General features: G+C 53.6%; 6 protein-coding genes across 6 annotated transcripts; 4 read left to right on the top strand and 2 right to left on the bottom strand.

Moving 5' to 3' along the window:
- Positions 1–430: 430 nt before the first annotated feature.
- CTAM01_06653 (uncharacterized protein) lies at positions 431–934 on the top strand (the record flags this gene model as incomplete). Its single annotated transcript, XM_060522680.1, has 1 exon — positions 431–934. The coding sequence occupies one exon, from the start codon at positions 431–433 to the stop codon at positions 932–934; it is 504 nt and encodes a 167-aa protein (XP_060382525.1).
- Positions 935–1,473: 539 nt separating this feature from the next.
- On the top strand, positions 1,474–3,009 carry CTAM01_06652 (calcium/proton exchanger; the record flags this gene model as incomplete). Its single annotated transcript, XM_060522679.1, has 3 exons — positions 1,474–1,946; positions 1,999–2,205; positions 2,259–3,009. 3 exons carry the CDS (start codon positions 1,474–1,476, stop codon positions 3,007–3,009), a joined length of 1,431 nt encoding a protein of 476 aa, XP_060382524.1.
- A 627-nt stretch (positions 3,010–3,636) lies between these two features.
- CTAM01_06651 (uncharacterized protein) lies at positions 3,637–6,416 on the bottom strand (the record flags this gene model as incomplete). The annotated part of the gene is made up of 2 exons (XM_060522678.1): positions 3,637–4,556; positions 4,619–6,416. 2 exons carry the CDS (start codon positions 6,414–6,416, stop codon positions 3,637–3,639), a joined length of 2,718 nt encoding a protein of 905 aa, XP_060382523.1.
- A 2,952-nt stretch (positions 6,417–9,368) lies between these two features.
- Positions 9,369–13,388, top strand: CTAM01_06650 (MIF4G domain-containing protein; the record flags this gene model as incomplete). Its single annotated transcript, XM_060522677.1, has 7 exons — positions 9,369–9,387; positions 9,459–9,503; positions 9,571–11,618; positions 11,671–12,117; positions 12,168–12,452; positions 12,512–12,817; positions 12,876–13,388. The coding sequence occupies 7 exons, from the start codon at positions 9,369–9,371 to the stop codon at positions 13,386–13,388; spliced, it is 3,663 nt and encodes a 1,220-aa protein (XP_060382522.1).
- Positions 13,389–13,632: 244 nt separating this feature from the next.
- Positions 13,633–13,986, bottom strand: CTAM01_06649 (uncharacterized protein; the record flags this gene model as incomplete). The annotated part of the gene is made up of 1 exon (XM_060522676.1): positions 13,633–13,986. The coding sequence occupies one exon, from the start codon at positions 13,984–13,986 to the stop codon at positions 13,633–13,635; it is 354 nt and encodes a 117-aa protein (XP_060382521.1).
- Positions 13,987–18,395: 4,409 nt separating this feature from the next.
- Positions 18,396–20,945, top strand: CTAM01_06648 (class VII chitin synthase; the record flags this gene model as incomplete). Its single annotated transcript, XM_060522675.1, has 3 exons — positions 18,396–18,437; positions 18,489–18,655; positions 18,719–20,945. 3 exons carry the CDS (start codon positions 18,396–18,398, stop codon positions 20,943–20,945), a joined length of 2,436 nt encoding a protein of 811 aa, XP_060382520.1.
- Between the last annotated feature and the right edge of the window lie 449 nt (positions 20,946–21,394).

Raw genomic sequence — 21,394 nt, 5'->3', positions numbered from 1 at the left:
GAGAGGAAGGAAGACGTAGTGTGCAGCAGCGCAGTAAGGTACGGAGTACATACACCATAAGGTAGGTACTCGGTCGAGTCGGTCGTGGATCAGTGGATAAAGTCTTGCTGGCGTTGCATTTCTATTGGGGAAATGCCTCCGGGACTTTGATGGTCTTCAGGGGTCTGCGATGGCTTTGTGACGTCGTTCGGCGTCGCTGGCGTCGCTGGCGTCGTTGGGCTGCTGCTTATCTGCACGACGTTTTGTCTTGGCGACCAATTTCTTCCACGGTCTTTTCCCCCCTTGCCAGACTTGCGGCCTGCCTGCATTGCCGCCAGTCTGTGAGTGGTTATTCGCTTCTTTTTCGTGGTGTAGGTACCTACTCCGTAGGCTGCAGCTGGACAACGCGAAGCAAAACAACAAAACCAAAACATGAAGCCTCGACACATGAATGGAACAGCTTCCCAGAGAGCAGGGCGTCTGTCTGTCTTCCTGGGTATCGTATCCGTACCTAGCATCAAATTCCATTACCACCTCTCGCACGCGTCGCATCCTCACACACGGACGGAAAAAGTATCTTGTACTTTTGGTTTCACGGCATTTCAGGCGGCGCCCGTCGAACGAGCCAGCTGGCCAGGTGTACCCAACTACCCATCAGGTACTCCGTACACGCACACACGCCCGCCCGCTGCTTCTCTTCCCAAGTTCCCACTCGCCCAGCAATGCACAGGGGTTCTGTCAGAGCTCTTGGCATGACAGCAAGCCTGGCCGTGCCTTGATTCACCGACTCTCAGTACGCCTCGAACTCTTTCTGTCTCCCTCTCCCCGTGCAAGGTTTCTCGCTAGGATTCAGTCTAGATGTGTAGATGTGTACCTGCCTGTTCATCGGCTCCCCTTGCTACATATGCAACGAAGCCGAACATGTCACGAACTCTCTTGCTCTCTTTCGGATTGACGGCCTCCCTCACTTACGCAACAAACAATAACAAGACAACATCTGCCTGGGTTCATACTCAGGTTCCCCCTTCTCACTGACTGGTCAGCAGTGAGAGAAAGCTCAAGTTGAAACGTACTCGCCCCGAAACCCCCAGGCCCGGTCCAGCCCAGCCCCCCCGGACAACCTTGAACACAAACCCCTGCTGCCGCTACCGCTACCCGCGGCCACCAATCCACCACCGACCGACTGGACCACGTTGATCAAGACTGGGGAACGAGGGTCCTCACTTCTCTCCATCTCTTCAGAATCCGTTTATTATATCCCTCCCTCCCACTTCTGCTGTTCGTCCAGCCACACTGTCAAAAGTCTTGGTATTGGGGTTTGTTCCACACTTCTTCACCGTCCCTTATCCCAGTGATACAACCTTGGTGTACCCGCACTCTTCGACTTCATATAAGACGTCCTTTTCGCCCTTGTAGCATTGCAACTTCTTCCAAGTGAAGCACCTTGGAAATCCAATAACGTCTAGACAAACATAGACGCCTCAGCTCGCCGTCATGTCGGCTCCGAGGTCACCCTACCGCCAGAGCTATAGATCGTCAAACGATGGACGATCGCGTCGACGAGAATCAAACCACCCCATCATCCCTCCCGAGAAGGCACGCACTTCAAACTACTCCTCCCGCGGCGAGGAGCTGCCGAGCCACAATGGGCACCTACACCGGAAACCTCCACCAGGTAGCAAAGTTAGGGTCAAGCCGTCCGGCGAGAGTGGCCGCCGGGGCTTTCACCCTTTCAAGTTCCTCAAGATCTCCTGGAAATCGTCAAGTCGAGCCTCCCTCCTCTGCAACTTTCTCTGGCCTTTTGTGCCCGCCGCTTTTGCCGTTCGATATACTCGACCGAACGACCATGTCCTCATCTTCATCCTCACTTACATCGCCATGATCCCCTGTGCCAACATGGTTGGATTCGCCGGCCAGGAGCTCTCTCGCAAAGTGAGCCACGTCTTTGGCGTGCTGATTGAGACAACGTGAGAAAAGCCCCGTTCTTCCACACCTTGCAATGCTAATAATAGTTGGTAGCTTTGGTTCCATTGTCGAAATCATTCTCTTCATGGTACTGCTCGCCGGAGACCAGTTTACCGTCATCAAGGCTGCCATTCTCGGTTCCATCTTGGCAACTATGCTTCTATGCCTGGGACTGTGCTTCATTGCGGGTGGCATGCGACGAGACGAGGCCGAGTTCAGTGAAGTCGTCAGTGAAGCCGGCAGCGGCTTGCTGCTCACAGCGTAAGTACTACCTCCGACTGGCAACACCACACGATGCTAACAACTGTGACCAGAGGTGTCGCCCTCGCCATCCCGACCCTGTTCGCCAACTCGCTCGAAAACCAGCTCACCGGTGAAGAACTCGGGAGCAAGACCCGCCACATCTCGCGCATCGTGTCCTGCCTCCTCATCATCGCCTACGCCGTCTACGTCTACTTCCAGGCCCGGACCCACCACGGAATCTACGACGCCATCTTTGAGCACGACGAGCAGCGAGACCACGACAAGCGCAAGGACCTCAACAAGCCCAAGCTGACGCTGACCGAGTGCCTCGTCGCCCTCGTCATCGCAATCACCCTCGTCACCTTCATGGCCATCTACCTCGTCGAGCAGATCGCCCCCATCGTCGAGCGACACAACATCTCGGACCCCTTTATGGGTCTCATCCTCGTGCCCCTCGTCGAGAAGGCCGCTGAGCACCTCACGGCCGTCGACGAGGCGTGGGACAACCAGATGAACTTTGCTCTGTCACACGTCCTCGGCGCCACGTTGCAGACGGCTCTCTTCAACGCGCCGCTCGTCGTTATCGTCGCGTGGGGCCTGCACAAGCACATGGACCTCGTCTTTGAGGTGTTTGATATCGGCATGCTCATCCTAGCCATCTTGACTGTTGGAAATTTTTTGAGGGATCAGAAGAGCAATTACCTCGAGGGATTCTTGAGCGTGACGATTTACGTCGCTATTGCCGTCGCTGCATTTTACTACCCAAACCCGCCCGGCCACGGTGGTACTGCCGAGGGTGGGAGTGCAGAAGGGGGCCATTGAGGCATGTGTTAAAGTACGAATGGAATAGGAAAGCGAAATAACGAAAGTCACGAAAGAAATGTACATGTGTTGCTTTACGGGAGTTAATATTCACGGAGAGCAAACGGGTATATAATCAACAGAGAATATTCAAATTGCAGAAAACATTATGATCATTCAGTATTTGTAACGCTAGGAGTGGTATATATCTGCTAACTATCCGCACATCCACCCATGTCGCGTGTGTAAGTGCAAGCGAGACCTGGGGGCGGATGCATGTCGTCTCCCCTTCTCTCCGCGGAGATGCCTAAAATACGCTGGTAAAAACAAAGAGTCCCCCGCCGTCTCCGCGAAAACGTAGTCTTCCAACTTCGTTCCGTCCCAAGCTAGAGGAAGTTTAGAGCAGAATTACCGTTTTCCTCCCCGGAGATGCTTGATTCTGTTGCACCTCTTTTTCTTTCTTAGTATAGATGCTTGTCGTTGATACAAACTCCACCCACACCACCCCATCCAAGTACGGCCCGGCGCGGTGGCGGCTCTGTCTGCTGACCAGGGGACCTGTGCCGAACTTCCGAGCTCCGTCGGCCCGGCTCACGGGACAGGCGTTTTTGACGTCCCCTTTAGGAATCTGGACTCCCCAGATGTGATCTAGAAGAACAACAGGTCGTCTTCCTTCCATCCGAGGCTGGCAAGGCTGGCGCGCACCCCCTTCTCCAACGGCTCCGGCCCGCAGACGAGGACGAGCTCGTCGCCGCCGCCACCACTGCCGCACCTGCCGACTTCCCTTTCGAAAAAGGCGCCATCCATGCGACCCTTCAGTCCCGTCCACTCCGGCCCAGGTTTGGTGAGCGAGTACACCAGCCGACACTTGTCTGGGCCGGCGGCGGCGGCCATTTCGTCGAGCTCTGCGCGGCAGAGGATATCCTCCTCGACGCGGTTGCCGTCGAGGACCAGGCACGTCGTCGGGTCCGCTTCGTCCTTGAGAACGGCGCGGAGGACCTGGAAGATTGGCGTTATGCCGGAGCCCGCGCAGATCATGACGAAGCGCTTGACTGTGCGTTGTTTCCCCGAGATGGAGCATAGCCCCTTGCCGAGGTATTCAAATTTGCCAATGGGGCCCTTGAAGTCGACAAAGTGGCCGACGGGGATGGCGTCGAGGGCCTGCGTCATCTTGCCGCCCGGCTGGCCGCCGGGGGTGTCGTAGTAGATCTTGACGAGGACGTGGAGTTGACCCCGTTCGGTGCCCTCTGATATCGGGGTGTAGGCGCGGATGATGGCCTCGCGGGTGACGGGGTCGCGGAGGCGCATCATGAGGTGCTGGCCGACGGGTAGGCCGGCGATTTGGTCGGCGTGTTCGAGGGTGAAGGTGAAGATCTTGGTGTCGGAGGAGATTTTTGTCTTTTTCGAGAGGATGCCCTTTGTCCAGGTCTTTGACTGGAGGAAGACGGCGCGGGGGGAGGCTTCGGAGTCTTCTACTACGACCTCGCCTGCGCTTAGGATCTTTTGGGCTGCTGAGTCGAGGGTGCCGATGTGGTACTGGGGCATCATGGCCTTGGCGTTTTCGCTGTCTAGAGGGGGGACTATGTTAAGAACGAGTAACACTGGAGAAGGGGGATGACTGCGAACTCACGAATGGTCAGGAACTCTTCTGATACGTCCTGTGCGGCTGCTCCAAAGATGGATGCCGCGCCTCCCGGATGGCCTTCCAAGAAAGGAGTGCCGTCGTACACCTCGTTATTGACGACGAACCAAGGCTCCTCTTCGCCCTCATGCTGGCGTAGCTCCTCAATGGAGATGGACCGCTTGACAGTATCCTTGGTCATGCAGATTTCCTTGATGGGCTCCAGCTCGGCGGAATTCTCAGCTTCGCCCTCAACCTTCTCGCCCCAGAATCCGTTGGCCAGGTTTCCTCCAGCCTTCTTGACGCGGTCCATCCATCCGCCCGGCATGAGGGCCGGTTGCGTTGGGTGCTCGAAACGTAGGCTATGGCCCTCTTTATGGATGACGATCCTGAACCACGGGTTATTCATCATGCCCAGGACACTCCAGTACATGTCTCTCGGTTGGACCATCATGCCCTCGTCCATGGCGCGGACCATAACGTCCGCCGCATCTGCGAGCTGGACTACGGGAATGTCCAGGTCCCAGAAGCACCAGCAGAAGCAGCTCTCTCTCCAATCCATGTCCACGCGGCCGCCGTAGAGGGTCTCGCCCTCGGGAGCGAGTCGGTATGTGTCTTCGGGATAGTTAATGTTGGCGAGGAGCCATGTCTTGCCACGGTCTAGGGTTATTTCTACTCTGGTGATGCGTCGACCGCCGCCGCCGTACGCATATCCGCGAACTTTGTAGGACTCTGGTCCGTTGTTCAATGACAGAACCTCGTCGTGCGCAGGGTAGCAGGTGGCGCTGTTCGTGTTGAGGTCGTAGATGGCGTAACGTTCATCTTTCCACACTTCGGGGAGGTCAGCGCTGGCGTCTGGCGAGACCATAGTTGGGAGCACGCGGTTGTCGTAAATGTGGTACCAGTTGTCGCTCGGCTCCTTGGTTACAATGATCTTCTTGAGCCACTTTACGCTTCTGCCGCCGATCTGCCCAGGAATGATGATGCGTACTGGCTTCCCGTGGTCGGGGTGCAGCAACTCGCCGTTCATGCGGTAACAGACGGTCACGCCGCGGTTAGGATCCATGCACCAGTTGAGCTTGATGCTCGTTCCATAGTATCCGTTGGGTAATTTGTCGGCGCCCTCGAAACAGACGTATTTGGCGCCCCTCTTGGGCATCGCCTTGGCGAGCAGGTCGCCTATCGAGACACCGGTCCAGATGGCTGTTGACAGACCGGCGGCGCCCCATGAGAAGCCTTTTGACTTTCTCACCATGTTCTGTTCTTTCCGGCGGTTTCCAGCGCATACGAGGGTGACGGGGTAGGTGATCTGCTCGTAGTCTGAGATGAGGTCCCTCAGTGTCATCTTGATAGGGTTCTCGACCAGGCCCTCGACGGTGAACTCCCAGTCAAAAATGTCTTCATCCTCGACTTTTGGCACTGGGCCATGGTTGCGTACATAGTGCAAGTCTTTTGTGGTGATGAAACCTTCGTCGTACAGCTCGCTGAGAGGGGCCTCGACGTTGAAGGGGTGAAGCCCCGTTAGGCGTATTAGTCGGGGATCTCGGGTGACGTGACTGTCGGGTGTCTTGAGGTCTTCGGTGAGGACCTTGTTGACTCTAGACTTGGGAGGTAGGGGATATGTGCGAGGGCCCTCGACGATGACCTCGTCTAATAAGCATCCTGCTATCGAGCAGTCTGATCCGCCGTCAACGCTATAAGACTGACCCTCTCTTACTGTCGTTGCTGGACTCGGGGGAAAGCTGAGCTCCTTTTTGACGTGTGATTCTCGTATGGATGTTGGGGTAGGGATGGGTAGAACTTCCATGGTTGACGACGATGGCTGAGTATGAATGATAGGCGTGATGAGGAAGAGTGGATGAAGTTGAGCAGGGTAGGCGTCCGCGGTAATAGTTGTCTCAGTCGTTGATGACAATCACAAGCCAGCCATGAAAACTACGTATGCGCTAGGCAAGATTTAATCAAGTATCAAATGAGAAAACAAAGCTCGATGCAAGGTCGCTATAAAGTAGAGCAGATGGTTGGAAATCGCGAGAGAAAAGAGGGAATCTACGAACGCCGGATAAGGATGGAATAAGTAACAATGATGAGTGGGTTGGGTTGGTGGAGGTGAGATTTGGATTTCCTGGGGCCGGAGTTTGGTGTCTGTGGTGTGGGCGGGCCGGACGCACAACAGGGGGCGAGGGGATGGGGAATTGCTGCATGACATGACATGGCATGGCATGGCAAGTGCAAGGCCAAAGACTTAAGGCCTTGCTTAGGGATGGGGTGGGATAGCACAACATGGCATCATCAGATGGAAGTGACGCTAAGATAAAGGCTCACTGGGAGGCCTAAGAGCCGTGGACAAGCAGGATCATCTCTCCGAAAATTGCGCTGACAGTTGGACAGGAAGGTATACAGTACCTACCTAGAGAAAGAGAAATCCCCGTCCTTGTACAGAACCTGTGGTGCCATATCCCATCCTCACCCGAGACTTTTAGCTTGAGTGCCCTCGTTGGCCGTGGTCAAAGTGTCGTGTAAGTGAGCAGACGGTTCGCCGGCGAATGAGATCGACCAGACGGTCCCGAACCTGGCAACTTACCTTATTCGACGGGTACGAGACGGCGTGCGGCGAGGAGATGCAACTTTCTAGCTAGGAAGGGAGTGGGCTCAAGTGTTGAAGAGTTCCGCGGAGGAAAGACACACACTGACACTACTGGCATGCTGCGGGATTCTTATCAGTTGCCCGCGTCATATTTCTCTTGGACAGTTTGACGTTGGCGGTTGGACTGATGCTATTGGGGCGATAAGGGCACAAAGCAACGGACGAGGGAATTCTCAGCGGAGATGCTTAATTCGACCTTTTTTTTTTTTCTCTCCTTTGCTCTACCGGCTCGGTATTTCACGGCACTGGATTGGTCAAATGATTGAAATGGAACCCCGATCGGGATCCATGCCCCTGGGCCCGGGAAAGGCCCGTGGAAAAGGGTTGAAAGGATCCCGGATCGGGGGGATTCTCGAAGTTCAAGAGAACCGGCACCCTTGTACGTCCGGTTGGCCGCCGCATCCATGAGCCGTACTTATTTTTCTTCGCCGGGCCGCACTTCATTGTATTCATATTCCATTTCAAACCCAAGAACTACCCTTCATGCTTCTTCATGCTGAGAGGCGGCACTTGATCCTTCGCCGCAACTGCCACACCAGGTATCATCGGATCAGGTTTACCTTCTTCAATTTGGCAAGCATTCACCTGTCGTTGGGCCAGGTCTTTTGACCTCGTCATTCTGGGGCCATTAATGTGGCACGTCGCACTGCTTGGCACCCATCACGACGGTTTGCGGAGATTTCTCTCGTGTTGCCTGTAACACTCGTGTCGTGGCTCACGATTAGCGTCGCCCGGGAATGTGGCGATATGAAGTCTTGAGCAACATCGTGGTTGTTATTGAATGACTTGTCAATGTTCGCTACGTGACCTCTGATCCTACAAGAGAACGTGTGACTCAACGTAGAAGAACCTTGAATGGGACCAGAAGTCTGGATCAGCCACACCTTCAGAGTTTGTGCTTTCGCATTGCGTAAAGTTTTAGTAAGAAACAACATGTGTGATGTTGTGGCTGATTTGTCGATAATAGGATTGGCATACTTGCTTTCTTGATCCTCGCATGTCCGTCATTGGCCAATTGAGACGGTGATTCGTGGAATCTTCGAATTGGCATGTTGGCATTAGATCTATGCTCCCCCTATCTTGCTTCATCTTTTCTCCAAGGCAACATGTCTCACGGCTGGGTCCGCGAGTGGGGATGGAGGCATTCATCACGAAGCCACAAAAATGGGCGTCGAAACTTGCAAGGCTCACCAAAGCTCGTGTTTCCCATTAATTGGCTTGAAATCTTCAGTTTGTTGATAACACACTGCCAAGCTAATGGAATATGAGACTTTCTCATCCAGCTGAGTGATATGACTGAATGAAGCTGTCTTCCCGTCCGTACCGTCCTTTCACCTTCGCATCAACGTAAATCCTCCCGTCAATACTCCATGCTACATACAATTTCCTACCTACGATGCAGGTACGCAAATACGGAGCGACGGGGACAGGTTTTCCATGGTGAATGTGGGAAGTGGACCTGTCAGGTAAACGACAAAGGTACCCAAAGCGCCGGGTCATGACGCTCACCGCCCGGACCGCTTAGATGACCGTGAAATGCGGCATCTAAGGCGGCAAATCAGATGCTACCTTGGCAGCCTACCCACCTAAGCTACAGGTCATTCACAGCAGGAACCATGCGCTAAGTAGGTTCCTTCCCCCGAAACTCTCACTGCAAGGCGCCTGTGCAGCCTTCCTCCATCACAAACCTGGAGGGCTTTCCGCGACCTTCCTGAATCTCCGAAGCCACTACTTCGTACCGAAAACCCACTAAACACAACCGCCACCGTCGCTGCCCTGACTTCCCTTGTGCAGATCCAGCAGCGACAGGCAACCCAAACGGCTCCTCACCTTCACCTCAGGTCCAGAATTCTCTCAGCACCGCCAATACAATCGCCAACGACACCATTCACGCAAACCCGAACCGACACGACCACTTGCCCCCCCAGGCAAGGCCTGCCGCTGCGAATAATCTTACCGATGCCGGCCCATGTTGACGCGCAGAGTCACATTCGTTTACAACACTCGATCCCATAGCATCAGCTCCCGACATCATCAGTGCCATCCTGCCCTATGTAGCGCCCGTCCGCTTTCAACCCTTGCATATACAACACTCGATTCTCACGATCCGCCATGGATCGTGCTAGGAAGCGTCAGTTGCGCTCTCCCGCCCGCCCGCCGCCTCCTCTCCTACTATGCGGCATCTTGCTAACAGTCACTCAGGTGAATTGCGCTCCTTGAACACCCGCGCTTGGGATGGCGAGCAAGGTTCGTACATCGGGTTCAGACCCCACCATGCCCAACACCCCTCCTCTGACTTGCCTCTCCTACACAGACCTGTTTGCTGTCAGCAAATCTCTCGATTCATCTCTCAAGAAGAATACCGCCTTCATCAAGCGCCTTCGAACCGCCGTATCAGCCGCGACCCTAAATACCTTCCTCCAAGAGATCCGCACCCTCAGCCTGCACAAGTACCTCTCCGAAATTGTCTCTGCCTGTTTCGAGGGCCTTTGCAGACTCAAGTCCCCCGGCGAGATCGAAGCTGGCGTCGAAATTGTTAGCGCTCTACACCAGCGCTTTGGTCCCAGCGAGTTCACCGAATACCTAGGATGGCTGCTTGGGAAGGGAATGGCAACGCCCGACAAGAGCTTGCTCAAGTCGTTGGCACCCGAGGTCCGCGAGAAGGAGGAGAAAGAGCGCTTGACGCGCCAGCGTGTGCTCTTGCGCATTGTTACCGAACTTTGGCTGGTTGATGTTTTGCGAACTCTCGATGACGTTACAAGACCAGACGACGCTACCAAGGGTGCTACAGGTAAGGTCGCTGAGCTGAAGCCCAGAGCGCAGGCAAACAGGAGCGGCGCTACCGAGCCTTTTCCCCTCGAAGTACTCAAGGATCTACTTGGCCATGATCGGGAACACGTAAACTTGCCTCTACTCGTCATCTTCGTCAAGGCCTTTAGCTGGGATATCTTGGGAGTCAAGTCTTCGGCTGCCGAGGGACGAAAGACAGTTGGGGAGGACGGCGCGACCAAGACTGCCAACGGAATTGTACACGGGGAGAGTGGCGGCGAAGACCAAGTCATCGACACCGAAGATCAGCCGTTCACGCCCCCTGAGCTTCAGGAGAAGTTCAAGACTATCCTCAAAAAGTACTTTGAGGACGTCAAAAGCCATGTCGTTCGAGACCAGAAATCAATCCATTCCCAAGCCCGCCGCAATGCTGAGGCCTACGTCAAGTCTGGCGAGGTTTTTGAAGATCGCCAGGCCAACTTTGAAAAGCAAATGAAGGCCCAGGAGCGGCTGGTAGCCAATGCTCAGGCCATCGCGGACGCCATTGGCGCTGATATGCCTGATCTCAAGGAGAGCGATGACTCGCTGGGCAATACCAATGGCTCGATCGGTCTGGTCAAGGCTGGTGACTATCTTCGGGGTCTTGGTGACGGTGCTGGTATTTGGGAGGATGAAGATGAGCGACGCTTCTACGAAAACCTCGTCGACCTGAAGGGCAAAGTTCCGGGCATTCTTTTGGACGACGGTAAGAAGAAGAAGTCCGATAACGAGGAGCAAGTGGGCAGGAAAGTGGAAGTTACCGATGCACCGGAACCACCCAAGGTCCCGGACGCAGCCGAAGACCAGTCCACCTCCATCGCCAACAAGACGATTGGTGCTCAGGTGGACGCAGTGTTGGCCCGCCTGCCAGATCTCACCAATAAGGACGTTATTGACCAAGCTGCTATCGACTTCTGCTACCTCAACTCGAAAGCCTCGCGCAACAGGCTAATCAAGGCTTTGACTGAAGTCCCCAAAGGCCGCGGAGACCTGCTGCCCTCATGGGCCAGGCTCGCTGCTACTTTGGGTAGATACATGCCGGATATCCCCAAAGGCCTTGTCGACTATCTTGATGCCGAATTTCGCAGTCTGCAAAGACGAAAGGACAAAGACTTCCTGGGCCAAGTGCGCTTGAGCAATATTCGCTACCTTGCTGAACTGACCAAATTTGGCATCGTTCCGGAGCACGTTGTGTTTCATTGCCTCAAAGTCAGCCTCGACGACTTCTCGAGGATGAACATCGAGATCATCTGTAATCTCTTAGAGAACTGCGGACGGTACCTTCTGCGGAACCCAGAGACTTCACCACGCATGGCAACCTTTCTCGAGACATTGCAACGCAAGAAGTCTGTCCAGCACATTGGCCAAGCCGAACGCATGCTCATCGAGAACGCCGTCTACTATGTTGACCCTCCTGACCGGCCTGCCATTCAGCAAAAGGAGCGCACCCCCATGGAGCTGTTTATTCGCAAGTTGATCTACATGGACATGACTAAGCGTAATTACAGTAAGGTCTTGAAGCAGATTCGCAGACTTCACTGGGAGGAGGCCGAGGTAAGTCACAATTGATTATTGCAGTGTCGTCGGGAATTAACCATACGACAAGGTTGTCACCATTCTTGAAAAGGTCTTCTCTAAGCCGGGCAAAGTCAAGTACGGCAATATCCATCTTCTCGCAATTCTTCTCAGCGCAATTTACCGCTATCACCCTGCTTTCGTCGTCAGGGTTATCGACACTGTCATGGAGTCGATCAGCTTCGGGCTGGAGCAGAACGACTTCAAGTTTTACCAGCGAAGGATTTCTGAGGTCAAGTACATTGGTGAACTCTACAACTACCGAATGGTTGAGCATCCAGTCGTCTTCGACACCATGTACAAGATTATGACATTTGGCCATGGTGGTCCGCCCATCCCCGGTCGACTGAATCATTTCGATTTGCCCGATGATTTCTTCCGCATTCGTTTGATTGCGACTATCTTGGAAACCTGTGGCATGTACTTTGCCAAGGGCGCGGCTGGCAAGAAGTTGGACTACTTCTTGTCGTTCTTCCAGGTTTGTGTTTTTGGATTTCTAGTGGCTTCCCGTTGACTAATACATGATAGTACTACATCTATACCAAGCAATCGCTGCCCATGGATATCGAGTTCATTGTTCAAGACACTTTCGCCCTTACACGACCCCAGTGGAAGTTGGCAACCAACCTCGAAGAGGCTTCAAAGGCATTCCAGCTTGCCATAGCTCAGGACCAAAAGGTCTCGGGAGCCGACAAGACGCTCGAGGCCGACGATGCATCCATCGGATCGTCTTCGGACGATGAGGATGGAGATGAACATTTGCCTGAGCCCGAGGCTGACGAAGAAGAGTCTGATTCTGACGAAGATGCTGAGGTAAGAGAATTGCATAGGCCGTGCTGGTCCAACCCGTTACTGATCAGTCGTACGAACAGGACAATGACGTCGACATGTCTCACGCGGACTCCGATAGCGAGGATGAAGCTATCGTGGTCACTCGTCAGCAGGAACAGGTTGATCCGGAGGCCGAGGCTGAGTTTGAACGTGAATACGCTAAGATGATGGCCGAGAGTCTGGAGTCTCGCAAGTTCGAGCGCAAGCCCTTGTTTGACGTGCCACTGCCCGTCCGCGGCAAAAGCAAGGAGTCAGCAACAGCAGCCGACTCTGGAGATACCGGTGTGCCCGCTCCCAGTAGCACAATGGCCTTTTCGCTCTTGACGAAGAAGGGCAACCGTCAGCAGGTGGGTGAAGTCGTCGTGGGTTCCGTGCAGTTATCATCTTTGCTAACAAGCTTCGCAGACGCGTACTGTGGAAGTTCCTTCCGATTCAACATTTGCTGTGGCTATGAAAACTCAGCAACAAGCCGAAAGAGAGGAGCAGCAACGCATCAAGAACCTTGTCTTGAACTATGATCTTCGCGAGAGCGAGGATCCGGATGGTAACGACTGCCCAAACCCAATCAAAGCACACCTAGATATTCACAACCCCCAAGCAGGCCACGAGAAGCCAACTTCCTACCACCATAATCGAACAGATCGCGGAAAAGACCGCGGCGGACAACGGGTTCGCAAGCTTCAGCTAAGTGACGTTGATTGGTATGAATCATCAACCAAGCGTGGAAACTATTTCGCGCGGGCACATACTCCTCGCTCCGACTGGGACGTAGAAGCTGGCAACGATGTAGAGCAGTCAGAGACTCCTCCAACATATCAGCACGGTACTGTTCACAAGCGTCACATGCCGGCCATGCACTCTACGCCCAGACCAGGAGATCGGAAGGAACAGCCTAGCCGGGTTCGCAAGTGCCAGTAGAGTTCGCTAACGAAGGGGAAACCTCGATTTCATAACAGGACGTGAAGAACGCACCATCATACAGAACTAGGTTCTGAGGATACACGTTACTGCAGTCTACCAGACGCTACCAATACAACCCCCTGGAGGTTGCCCCAACTGCCAAGACTTCCAGGGTGCAGGATGGCTCCGGAGGCTCACTGAGGCAGACAAATCCATGCGAGGCACCAAACGCGGCCGAGTATACTCTCGTCACCGGAGCTTACTAGCTTTTCAAGCTCATAATACTCCACGATCTAGCCGAGACCCATGGCGGACTGGCAAGTAAATAATCCAAGCTGCGATCAACAATTGGTTTATAACTTAAGGATTCATATGGATGAAGAGCCATGGGTTGCAAGGATGGCCAGTCACCGGCTAGATCGTAGTTTGTGCGTAAGGGTGATGATGAAGGAGAGAGGAACGCCAGGTGGAATGGATGGGTGCAAAGCAGATCTTTACCACAACAGCTAAGCAAGTGGGTACAGTACCTATAAGATCTGAAGCCATCATTCTGGTTGATTGGGCCTGGGATCACTGCCGCCTTTTCTTTACAGAGGAGAATTCCCAGATTCAACATTCTTTTGATAGAGAGAAGTAGATGTCCAATATTGAGAAAGGTAACAGACGCATGAGCAAATAGGCTTGGCTGTCGTCGCCAGTGCCTCTTCCGACCCGTAATAGGCAATTTTGATCTACCTCATTTCTCACGGGCGAATCTGGCCAAATGATTCACTCACGGTGGCATGGCAAGAGGTAGGAAAGCGTAATTGTGATTTTCAACCTGATCGTTCTAGTGAAGTGGCTGACAGCCTGATATTGTACTCTCTCTCACAGGATTCGCAGCTGAATCGCTGGGTCCGTTGGCCAGAATTTTGAACAAGATGGTTGCGGGTGTGGCTTACAGTCGACCCGATGTGTGGTTTGAGAGCTGGTGTGAAGTGGGGTGGGGGCATCATGGCACTGGTCGACGGTGCTAGATCTGATGTAACTCGATGGTGCTTCTTGGCAAGCATTAGCTGTGGGCAAGAGGAAATACGAAGTGCACATGTTTCAGTTGGCACAGGCAGTACCATTACTTGGAAAGGGTGTCATCGTTCGTTTCATCTTGGAAGAAATCCCTAGGCTGACGTTGCATCGTAGGTAGTTGACGCTGGCCAGTCGAGTCTCGGTGAAAAGAATTTTGTTTCTCGTTTGCGGCAGGAAACGTCCCGACAACAGCATGCTGTGCATTTGGCGCTGCCATTGTTGCCACGCAGCTGTTCAGCACAACTATACCGCGACTGCAGCCGCGACCGGACGTAGGCCATCCTACGTCCGGTGGACGCAAGACGGGCTGCAAAAAAGCCAAAGGTGTGCTCTGAGGTTCATGCAGGTCGAAAGTGTATGTCTACGGCCAGGGCGATGGCAAAAGACGAACAGGACCCTGTGCGCGTGTCGAATCCGATGGCGACAGCTTGACATGGCTGGGCAACATTATTGGGCCGAACCTTGACCTTATTTGTGCATAAGCTCGCTTCATTCGTCCGATGTCGAGGTTCTCACTACGCCTGCCTCAACCAAGGCATCGCAAACGGAGAAGAAGGTCGCTGATGCAGTGTATCCGGCGGACTTGGCCGACATGCTCCAAGCCAGTGCCAAGTAAGAATGCTGACAATTCACATTGACAACAACGACGTGTCGCTTTCACATTTGAGGTGGTTGAGGAGGTTACTAGCCACACAAGTCGAAACTTGTGTCGGCGGCGGCGGGCGATCGCGTGGCAAATTGAGACTGCAAACAACTATCTGTCGCCTGCGTGATGCCATCTTCGAGGGGGTTGAGGATGGATGGGAGTAGGAGCGCGTATCCGTAGAGGGGTGGTCTGGAAGCGGGTGGGGGGTGAGCGAGGCACGCGTGGGCGTATGGCGCCGTTGTCCCAGTGTGTCCTGAAATATCACATTCCGGCTGATCCTGGGTTGCTCGGACGTCCACGGACGTCTTGGGGTGGAATCTGTATGGTACCATGCCCATATCCACCGGCTAGGTAAGAGATGTTCAGCACCGACCACGGCAACACTGCGCCCACCCTAGACTGGAAGACAGGGAGATGGAAGGATTAGTAAAAGAGGATTTGAGCGAATTCAAGGACGTGAGGAATTGGGCGCGGTCTTGTTGTAGACATTGGTTTTGTATCGAGATATCGCTAGCAAAGCTTGAGGTCAGATGCCCTGGAACACGGCCGGAGTTGGTGTAGATGATCTGGAAGATGGTTGTGTGGACTGTGGAAGAGGTCGAATGCGGCAGAAAGCCGTCTCGTTTGGTTCTGGCCCCAAAATAGACGGGATCGTTCGTGGTTGCATAGCCGTGGATATCGGAGAATTTCGTCTCTTTCCTGAATCCTCGTCGACTTTGGAGAAGTGAAATAAGACAAGCGCGATGGATGTTTTGGGAAAGAGTTCCCCACAAGCGCCGGGATCGTCGTCGGCAAGATTGGCTGCCCCTGGACCAAAACGTCTTAGCGCCTCAGGGCAAGGTTCGGTGTGCTAACCTTGAGGGAGGTGCGCCAATCATGTTTCCTTCCTCCTGGATGTCCCGTCCCTCACAAAGTGCGATGGAAGACGGGAAGCCCCAGATGCGAATCACCAAGGTTTCCTTCCGTCACCTCAGTCAAATTCCAGCTGGCAGGGATAATCTTCTCAGCATTTGATAGTAAGGGTTTACGGAGTACTGGCCCCAGTATACATACCAACCTGAAGCTTGCTTGGCCGAGGTGCCTCGCTCGGTTCTTGGTGTGCTCCAAGCTCACCTTACCTTGGTACCATACGGAGTAGCAATGATGCCTCTAGAAAGCACTTTGCGGATGGGTGTTTGTCATTGTTTGTTGAAGGCTGACGGTCAAGGAGTGGCAAAGGCCAACCGGAATGGCTTCTACGGCAACCGCGCATAGGGTTAGGCTGGCGGGTTGCGGCGTCTAAACTACGTGACTACCGACTGTGAGAACAGAACATTCCATCGCAAACTCAAAAAGAGACACTTCATCTTTAATTCATGGGGTGATGCTTTGCATTTACCCTAATGCGATGGCGGTCGAATAAGGTGGCCGTACAGGGCACCTGAAGTTCTTTGATACAGCGGCCCCTACCGCCCGAAGTCCCGGCTGTGCTGACGACCCACCTGTCGGCTCATCTGATCCCTGCCCGACCCTTCCCTAAATGGACTTGATCCTCTTGATATGCTTAGCTAATGCAATTGACACCCCTGCTTCACCAAGGGCAAATGCAACTTCACGTCGGGTCCTTGAGTGCCAACAGCGCATACCTACTTTGCTACTCTCACATCGCTTCGCTAATTATCCCAGGTTCACCTGCCGTGTACGTCACATTCTACACAAATATGCTCAGATATTGGAAATGCAGGATACCTACCTTACCCCAACGGGTCTGGGCTGTTCGTTCAGACAGGAAAGGTAGACCCAGATCCAAGAAGGTGTGCGGAAGAACTCTCACTGGGCTCGGCTGGGCTGTGCATTCCAGAGTTGACGATCACGTCCGTCTCCTACTCATAGTTGTTCCCAGCAACGAGAGCCTTGACCTACGTAGTCGCCGTTAGCATCAGAAGCACATCATATTTCAGCAACGATCGCGGATCTAAACGAGACCACGAGGACGGGTGATACCCCCAAACCACTGCGTGATTAGCATTCCGTCGAGAACCCGGCTGCGTGGGAAGTTGTAGACACGAGGCATGTCGCACCAAGGGTCCTGACAGTCGTACCACATGCCATTCTAACTATCTTGCCCCGTTAACTCATCCAGCATTTCTGAGCGAGGCTATTGCCACGACGGCAACCCGATTCGTCAATCTTGCCACGTACCAGGCGCCGGGGACGTCTAGGAAACTGTAGAAACACGTCTCCTAGGTCCCGCTCGGCATACAGCTTGCAACTCGAACCGGCCGGTCGCAATACCAAGAGCCCCTCCATGTGCGCAATCGGGTACCTAGCTATCCGCGCCAAAATGATGCCTCGCCTGGCTTGACATTGGCGCCCATCCATCAACTGGCTAATGTGATCCGTGCAGGTCGGTGATCCCTGAGAGCTGCTCTTTGCTTGCTTGCCTGCTTGTTTGCTTGATCCCCTTGGGCTGAATACCTAATCATCCTCCTTACCCACCTATTCAACTTGGACCATCCAGAACCCCCCCCCCCCCCCCATCGGTCTGTGAGGTACCGGATCGATCCTAGACGGGCGCGGCTCTATCGAGCCTCGAACCCTGTTCGCGCCTCCCCCGTCTTTGGTACCCTTTCCTTTTCCGTCTTGCTCCATGTTGCGCCCCAGGCTTCTTAAGACGAGTAGGAGCCAGCCAACATCTCCCGTCATCTGATTTTCTACTCAGCGTCTCTTTTAGTCTTCGTCGCTCCGCGATCTTCCTTTGTCCTCTCTGGCTGATCCCCGCTCATGATGTACTCGTTGACCTCATAAGAGCCCATCTGAGCTTGAGTGTCGCGACCGACATTTTCTTGGCCAATCTGAACAGGCCGGTCACTACTGGGAGGTGAGTCGTTTCCTCATCCGGCCCATCGCAAGTCACCCCAAGCTCACCTCACTCGAAGAAAAAGGTGGCTTTGCCCATGTTCACGGCCGAACCATCAGATCTCGCCTTTCCGCGGTTACCGACTACTTTGTTCGGATACCTTGCTTCCGTTGGTGCGGCACAACTTGAGAGTCTCGACTCCAGCCCAACACACCCGTCCGACTGGATTCAAGAAAACGAGTGTTAAACATAGTACGCGCCGTACAAGCGAGCTGCAACTACCCGACGACAACACGCTTTATCTGCACGATCCCGCCTCCCTCACCGTGACGTGGACCTTTTCTATCCAGCTGAAGTTGCGGTTATCGGTCGGCTCATTGCCCGGCTGCGTTTGCTTCCACCGCTCGTGTATCATCGATTCAGCGCACTTTTTTTTTTCTTAGACACGATGGAAGACTACAGTTATCTTGTCAAGATGGCGGAGCCTGGTGATGAGAATTACTGGGCCCCCAAGGATGTAAGCCCCTCTGGAACTTGTATATACATCCTCACTTGCTGACATGCCCAGATTGTTTACACTTCCATTGTCGGATTGGTGATGTTGGCAGCCATCCTCGAATGGTTCCTATGGATTGCTGCATTTCTGTACTGCCTATGGAAGGTCTTCGTCAAGGCCGAGCACTGGTCCATTCGAGTATTGGCAGTCATTGTTGGCATCTTGTTCACTTGTTTCAGGTAAGTGGAAGCGTCAGGCAATCCTCTCACACGAAAGATGGTTGAGCTTACGATTCTCACTAGAGCAATTTTCCTCCCAATCATGATCGTCACTCTGCCTCTGCCCAGTGCTGTCGTAAAGTACTGGCCGACGAACATGGTCGATGTCCTTCAGTGGTTCGCTTTCTGGAGTTTTGCTGGTCTTCTGACCATCCCATGGCTATTCTGCGTCTATCAGCTTGTTACCAACCAGCTCGGACGAACGAAGAGAATCAAGCAGGTTCTGGACGAAGTCTCGGCACCAAAGGTCGTTATTGTTATGCCCGTTTACAAGGAGGACCCTGATGTTCTCGTTGTTGCCATCAACTCCGTCGTCGACTGCGACTATCCGCCCTCATGCATTCACGTCTTTCTCTCGTTCGACGGTGACCAGGAAGACGAACTCTACCTGAACACTCTCGAGAAGCTGGGTGTCCCGCTGACGTTGGAGACATACCCCAAGAGCATCGACGTCTCATACAAATCCGCCCGTATCACCGTCTCCCGATTCCCCCATGGCGGCAAGCGTCATTGTCAGAAGGCTACCTTCAAGCTTATCGACAAGGTTTACGAGCATTACCTCAAGAGAAACGACAACCTATTCATCCTTTTCATCGATTCCGATTGTATTCTGGACCCTACTTGCCTGCAGAACTTCGTCTTCGATATGGAAATGAGCCCTGGTAACCCCAGAGACATGTTGGCCATGACCGGTGTTATCACGTCTACGACTAAGAAGCATAGCTTGATTACACTGCTCCAAGACATGGAGTATATCCATGGCCAACTTTTCGAGCGAACTGTCGAGTCCGGATGTGGCGCTGTCACCTGCCTTCCCGGTGCTTTGACGATGCTTCGATTCTCTGCTTTCCGCCGCATGGCCAAGTACTACTTTGCCGATAAAGCTGAGCAGTGCGAGGATCTTTTCGACTTCGCCAAGTGCCATCTAGGCGAGGACCGCTGGCTGACGCATTTGTTCATGATCGGAGCCAAGAAGCGATATCAGATTCAGATGTGTACCTCCGCCTTCTGCAAGACCGAGGCTGTCCAGACCTACAGATCCCTTATCAAGCAGCGTAGACGTTGGTTCCTGGGTTTCCTGTCCAACGAAGTCTGCATGCTTACTGATTGGCGTCTCTGGAAACGCTACCCTATCCTGGTTCTGGTTCGATTCATGCAAAACACCATTCGAACCACGGCTCTTTTGTTCTTCATCATGGTTCTCGCTATCATCACCACCTCCAAGAAGGTTGACAACTTGCCGGTCGGTTTCATTGCAATTTCTCTCGGACTCAATTGGCTCATGATGTTGTACTTTGGTGCCAAGCTCCGTCGATACAAGATCTGGCTGTACCCGATCATGTTCATCTTGAACCCCTTCTTCAACTGGTTTTACATGGTTTACGGTATCTTCACGGCTGGTCAGAGAACATGGGGAGGCCCGAGAGCTGATGCCGCCACTGCCGATACTGGGACTACTGCTCAGGAGGCCATTGAACAAGCCAAGGAAGGTGGAGACGAGCTCAACATCGTGCCCGAAACGTTTATTCCTGCCGCTGAGGCCCGAAAGGAAAGCATCGCTGGCGGCAAGGGCAACATGGGCCCCATGGGCCGCAAGCACAGCGTCGTCCAGCCGCCATCGCAAATCGAGGGACGCTTCGCTGCCAGAAAGAAGTCTGCAGCTGGATTCTATGTCAACGCTGACGACTCCCAAGTCACTGTTAACCGATCCGGTCCTAGTGGTTTCGGTCCGGCATGGGCTTTGCAGTCACGCGACTCGTTTGATAGTATGGTGTCGTCGCAGACCGCTGGCAACTCGGTCTACATGCCCCGTCGTGTGGAGAGTATCATGGGTGAGGAGGATCGCAAGAAGTACGAGCTTGCACAGCAGAGCCAGTTCAACCAGTTTTTGTCCAACTCTAAGCGATTTGGAGCTCAGACCACAACCACTGGCCAGGTTTACGAATATTCCGATGCTGAGATGAAGAGAGGAGGGTTCCAAGACGTTCCTATTCCGATGGATAAAGGCCAGGAGTACACCGACAATGTCCGGATGGGTTCTGTTGACAACAACTTTTCTGGACGGCCACAGTCTGGAGAAGGCCTGCCACGACAAGGGATGAACGCAACACATTCGGCCAGAGGCGGCCGTAGCCCTCTTGCGAGAGCTAGCTTGGTCCGCACGATCCCTCTGGAAGATGTCCAGTCTGAGGGCGAAAGCTCAAGCGGAGGCCATGACAGCCGCGATCACTCGCCCAAGAGAAGACAGTAGCGAAGCGTTGGGGGGCGAAGCAACGACGTTGTGCGATAGAATGGATAAATTTGCATATCATGGCGTTGAACGGGCTTTCAACAAGGAAGTAGGAGAAGGTCAGGACGTCCGACAACACTGGTTTCGAGTATTTCCTTTAATTCTTTTCTGATTTCTTTTGTAAACCTCATGGGTTGATAGCGCAAGAGCTGTAGGTACAACGCCTGACACGGCGGGGATTGGAAAGCCCATTTGACCAGAAAGCCATTAGCAATACTTACATAATGCAATACATTTTGGAGGCATCCGTACTCTTGCAAGCTGACGACGTGGTGCAATGAGCAGTTGTGGTTAAAAATGACAGGAAACGCAGCCTGCTCGTCCATCTAGGATACGACTGATGATCCATGAACTATCGGTGCCATGACATTAGCAACAAGAACCTGGGCCAAGTGACCGAGTCTGTGGAC

This window comes from Colletotrichum tamarilloi (assembly GCF_030869305.1).
Source record: "Colletotrichum tamarilloi strain Tom-12 chromosome Unknown Scaffold_19.1, whole genome shotgun sequence".
Lineage (NCBI taxonomy): Eukaryota > Fungi > Ascomycota > Sordariomycetes > Glomerellales > Glomerellaceae > Colletotrichum > Colletotrichum tamarilloi.
Note: the sequence above shows the minus strand (reverse complement) of the source record. Positions and strands in the feature narration are given on the sequence as shown.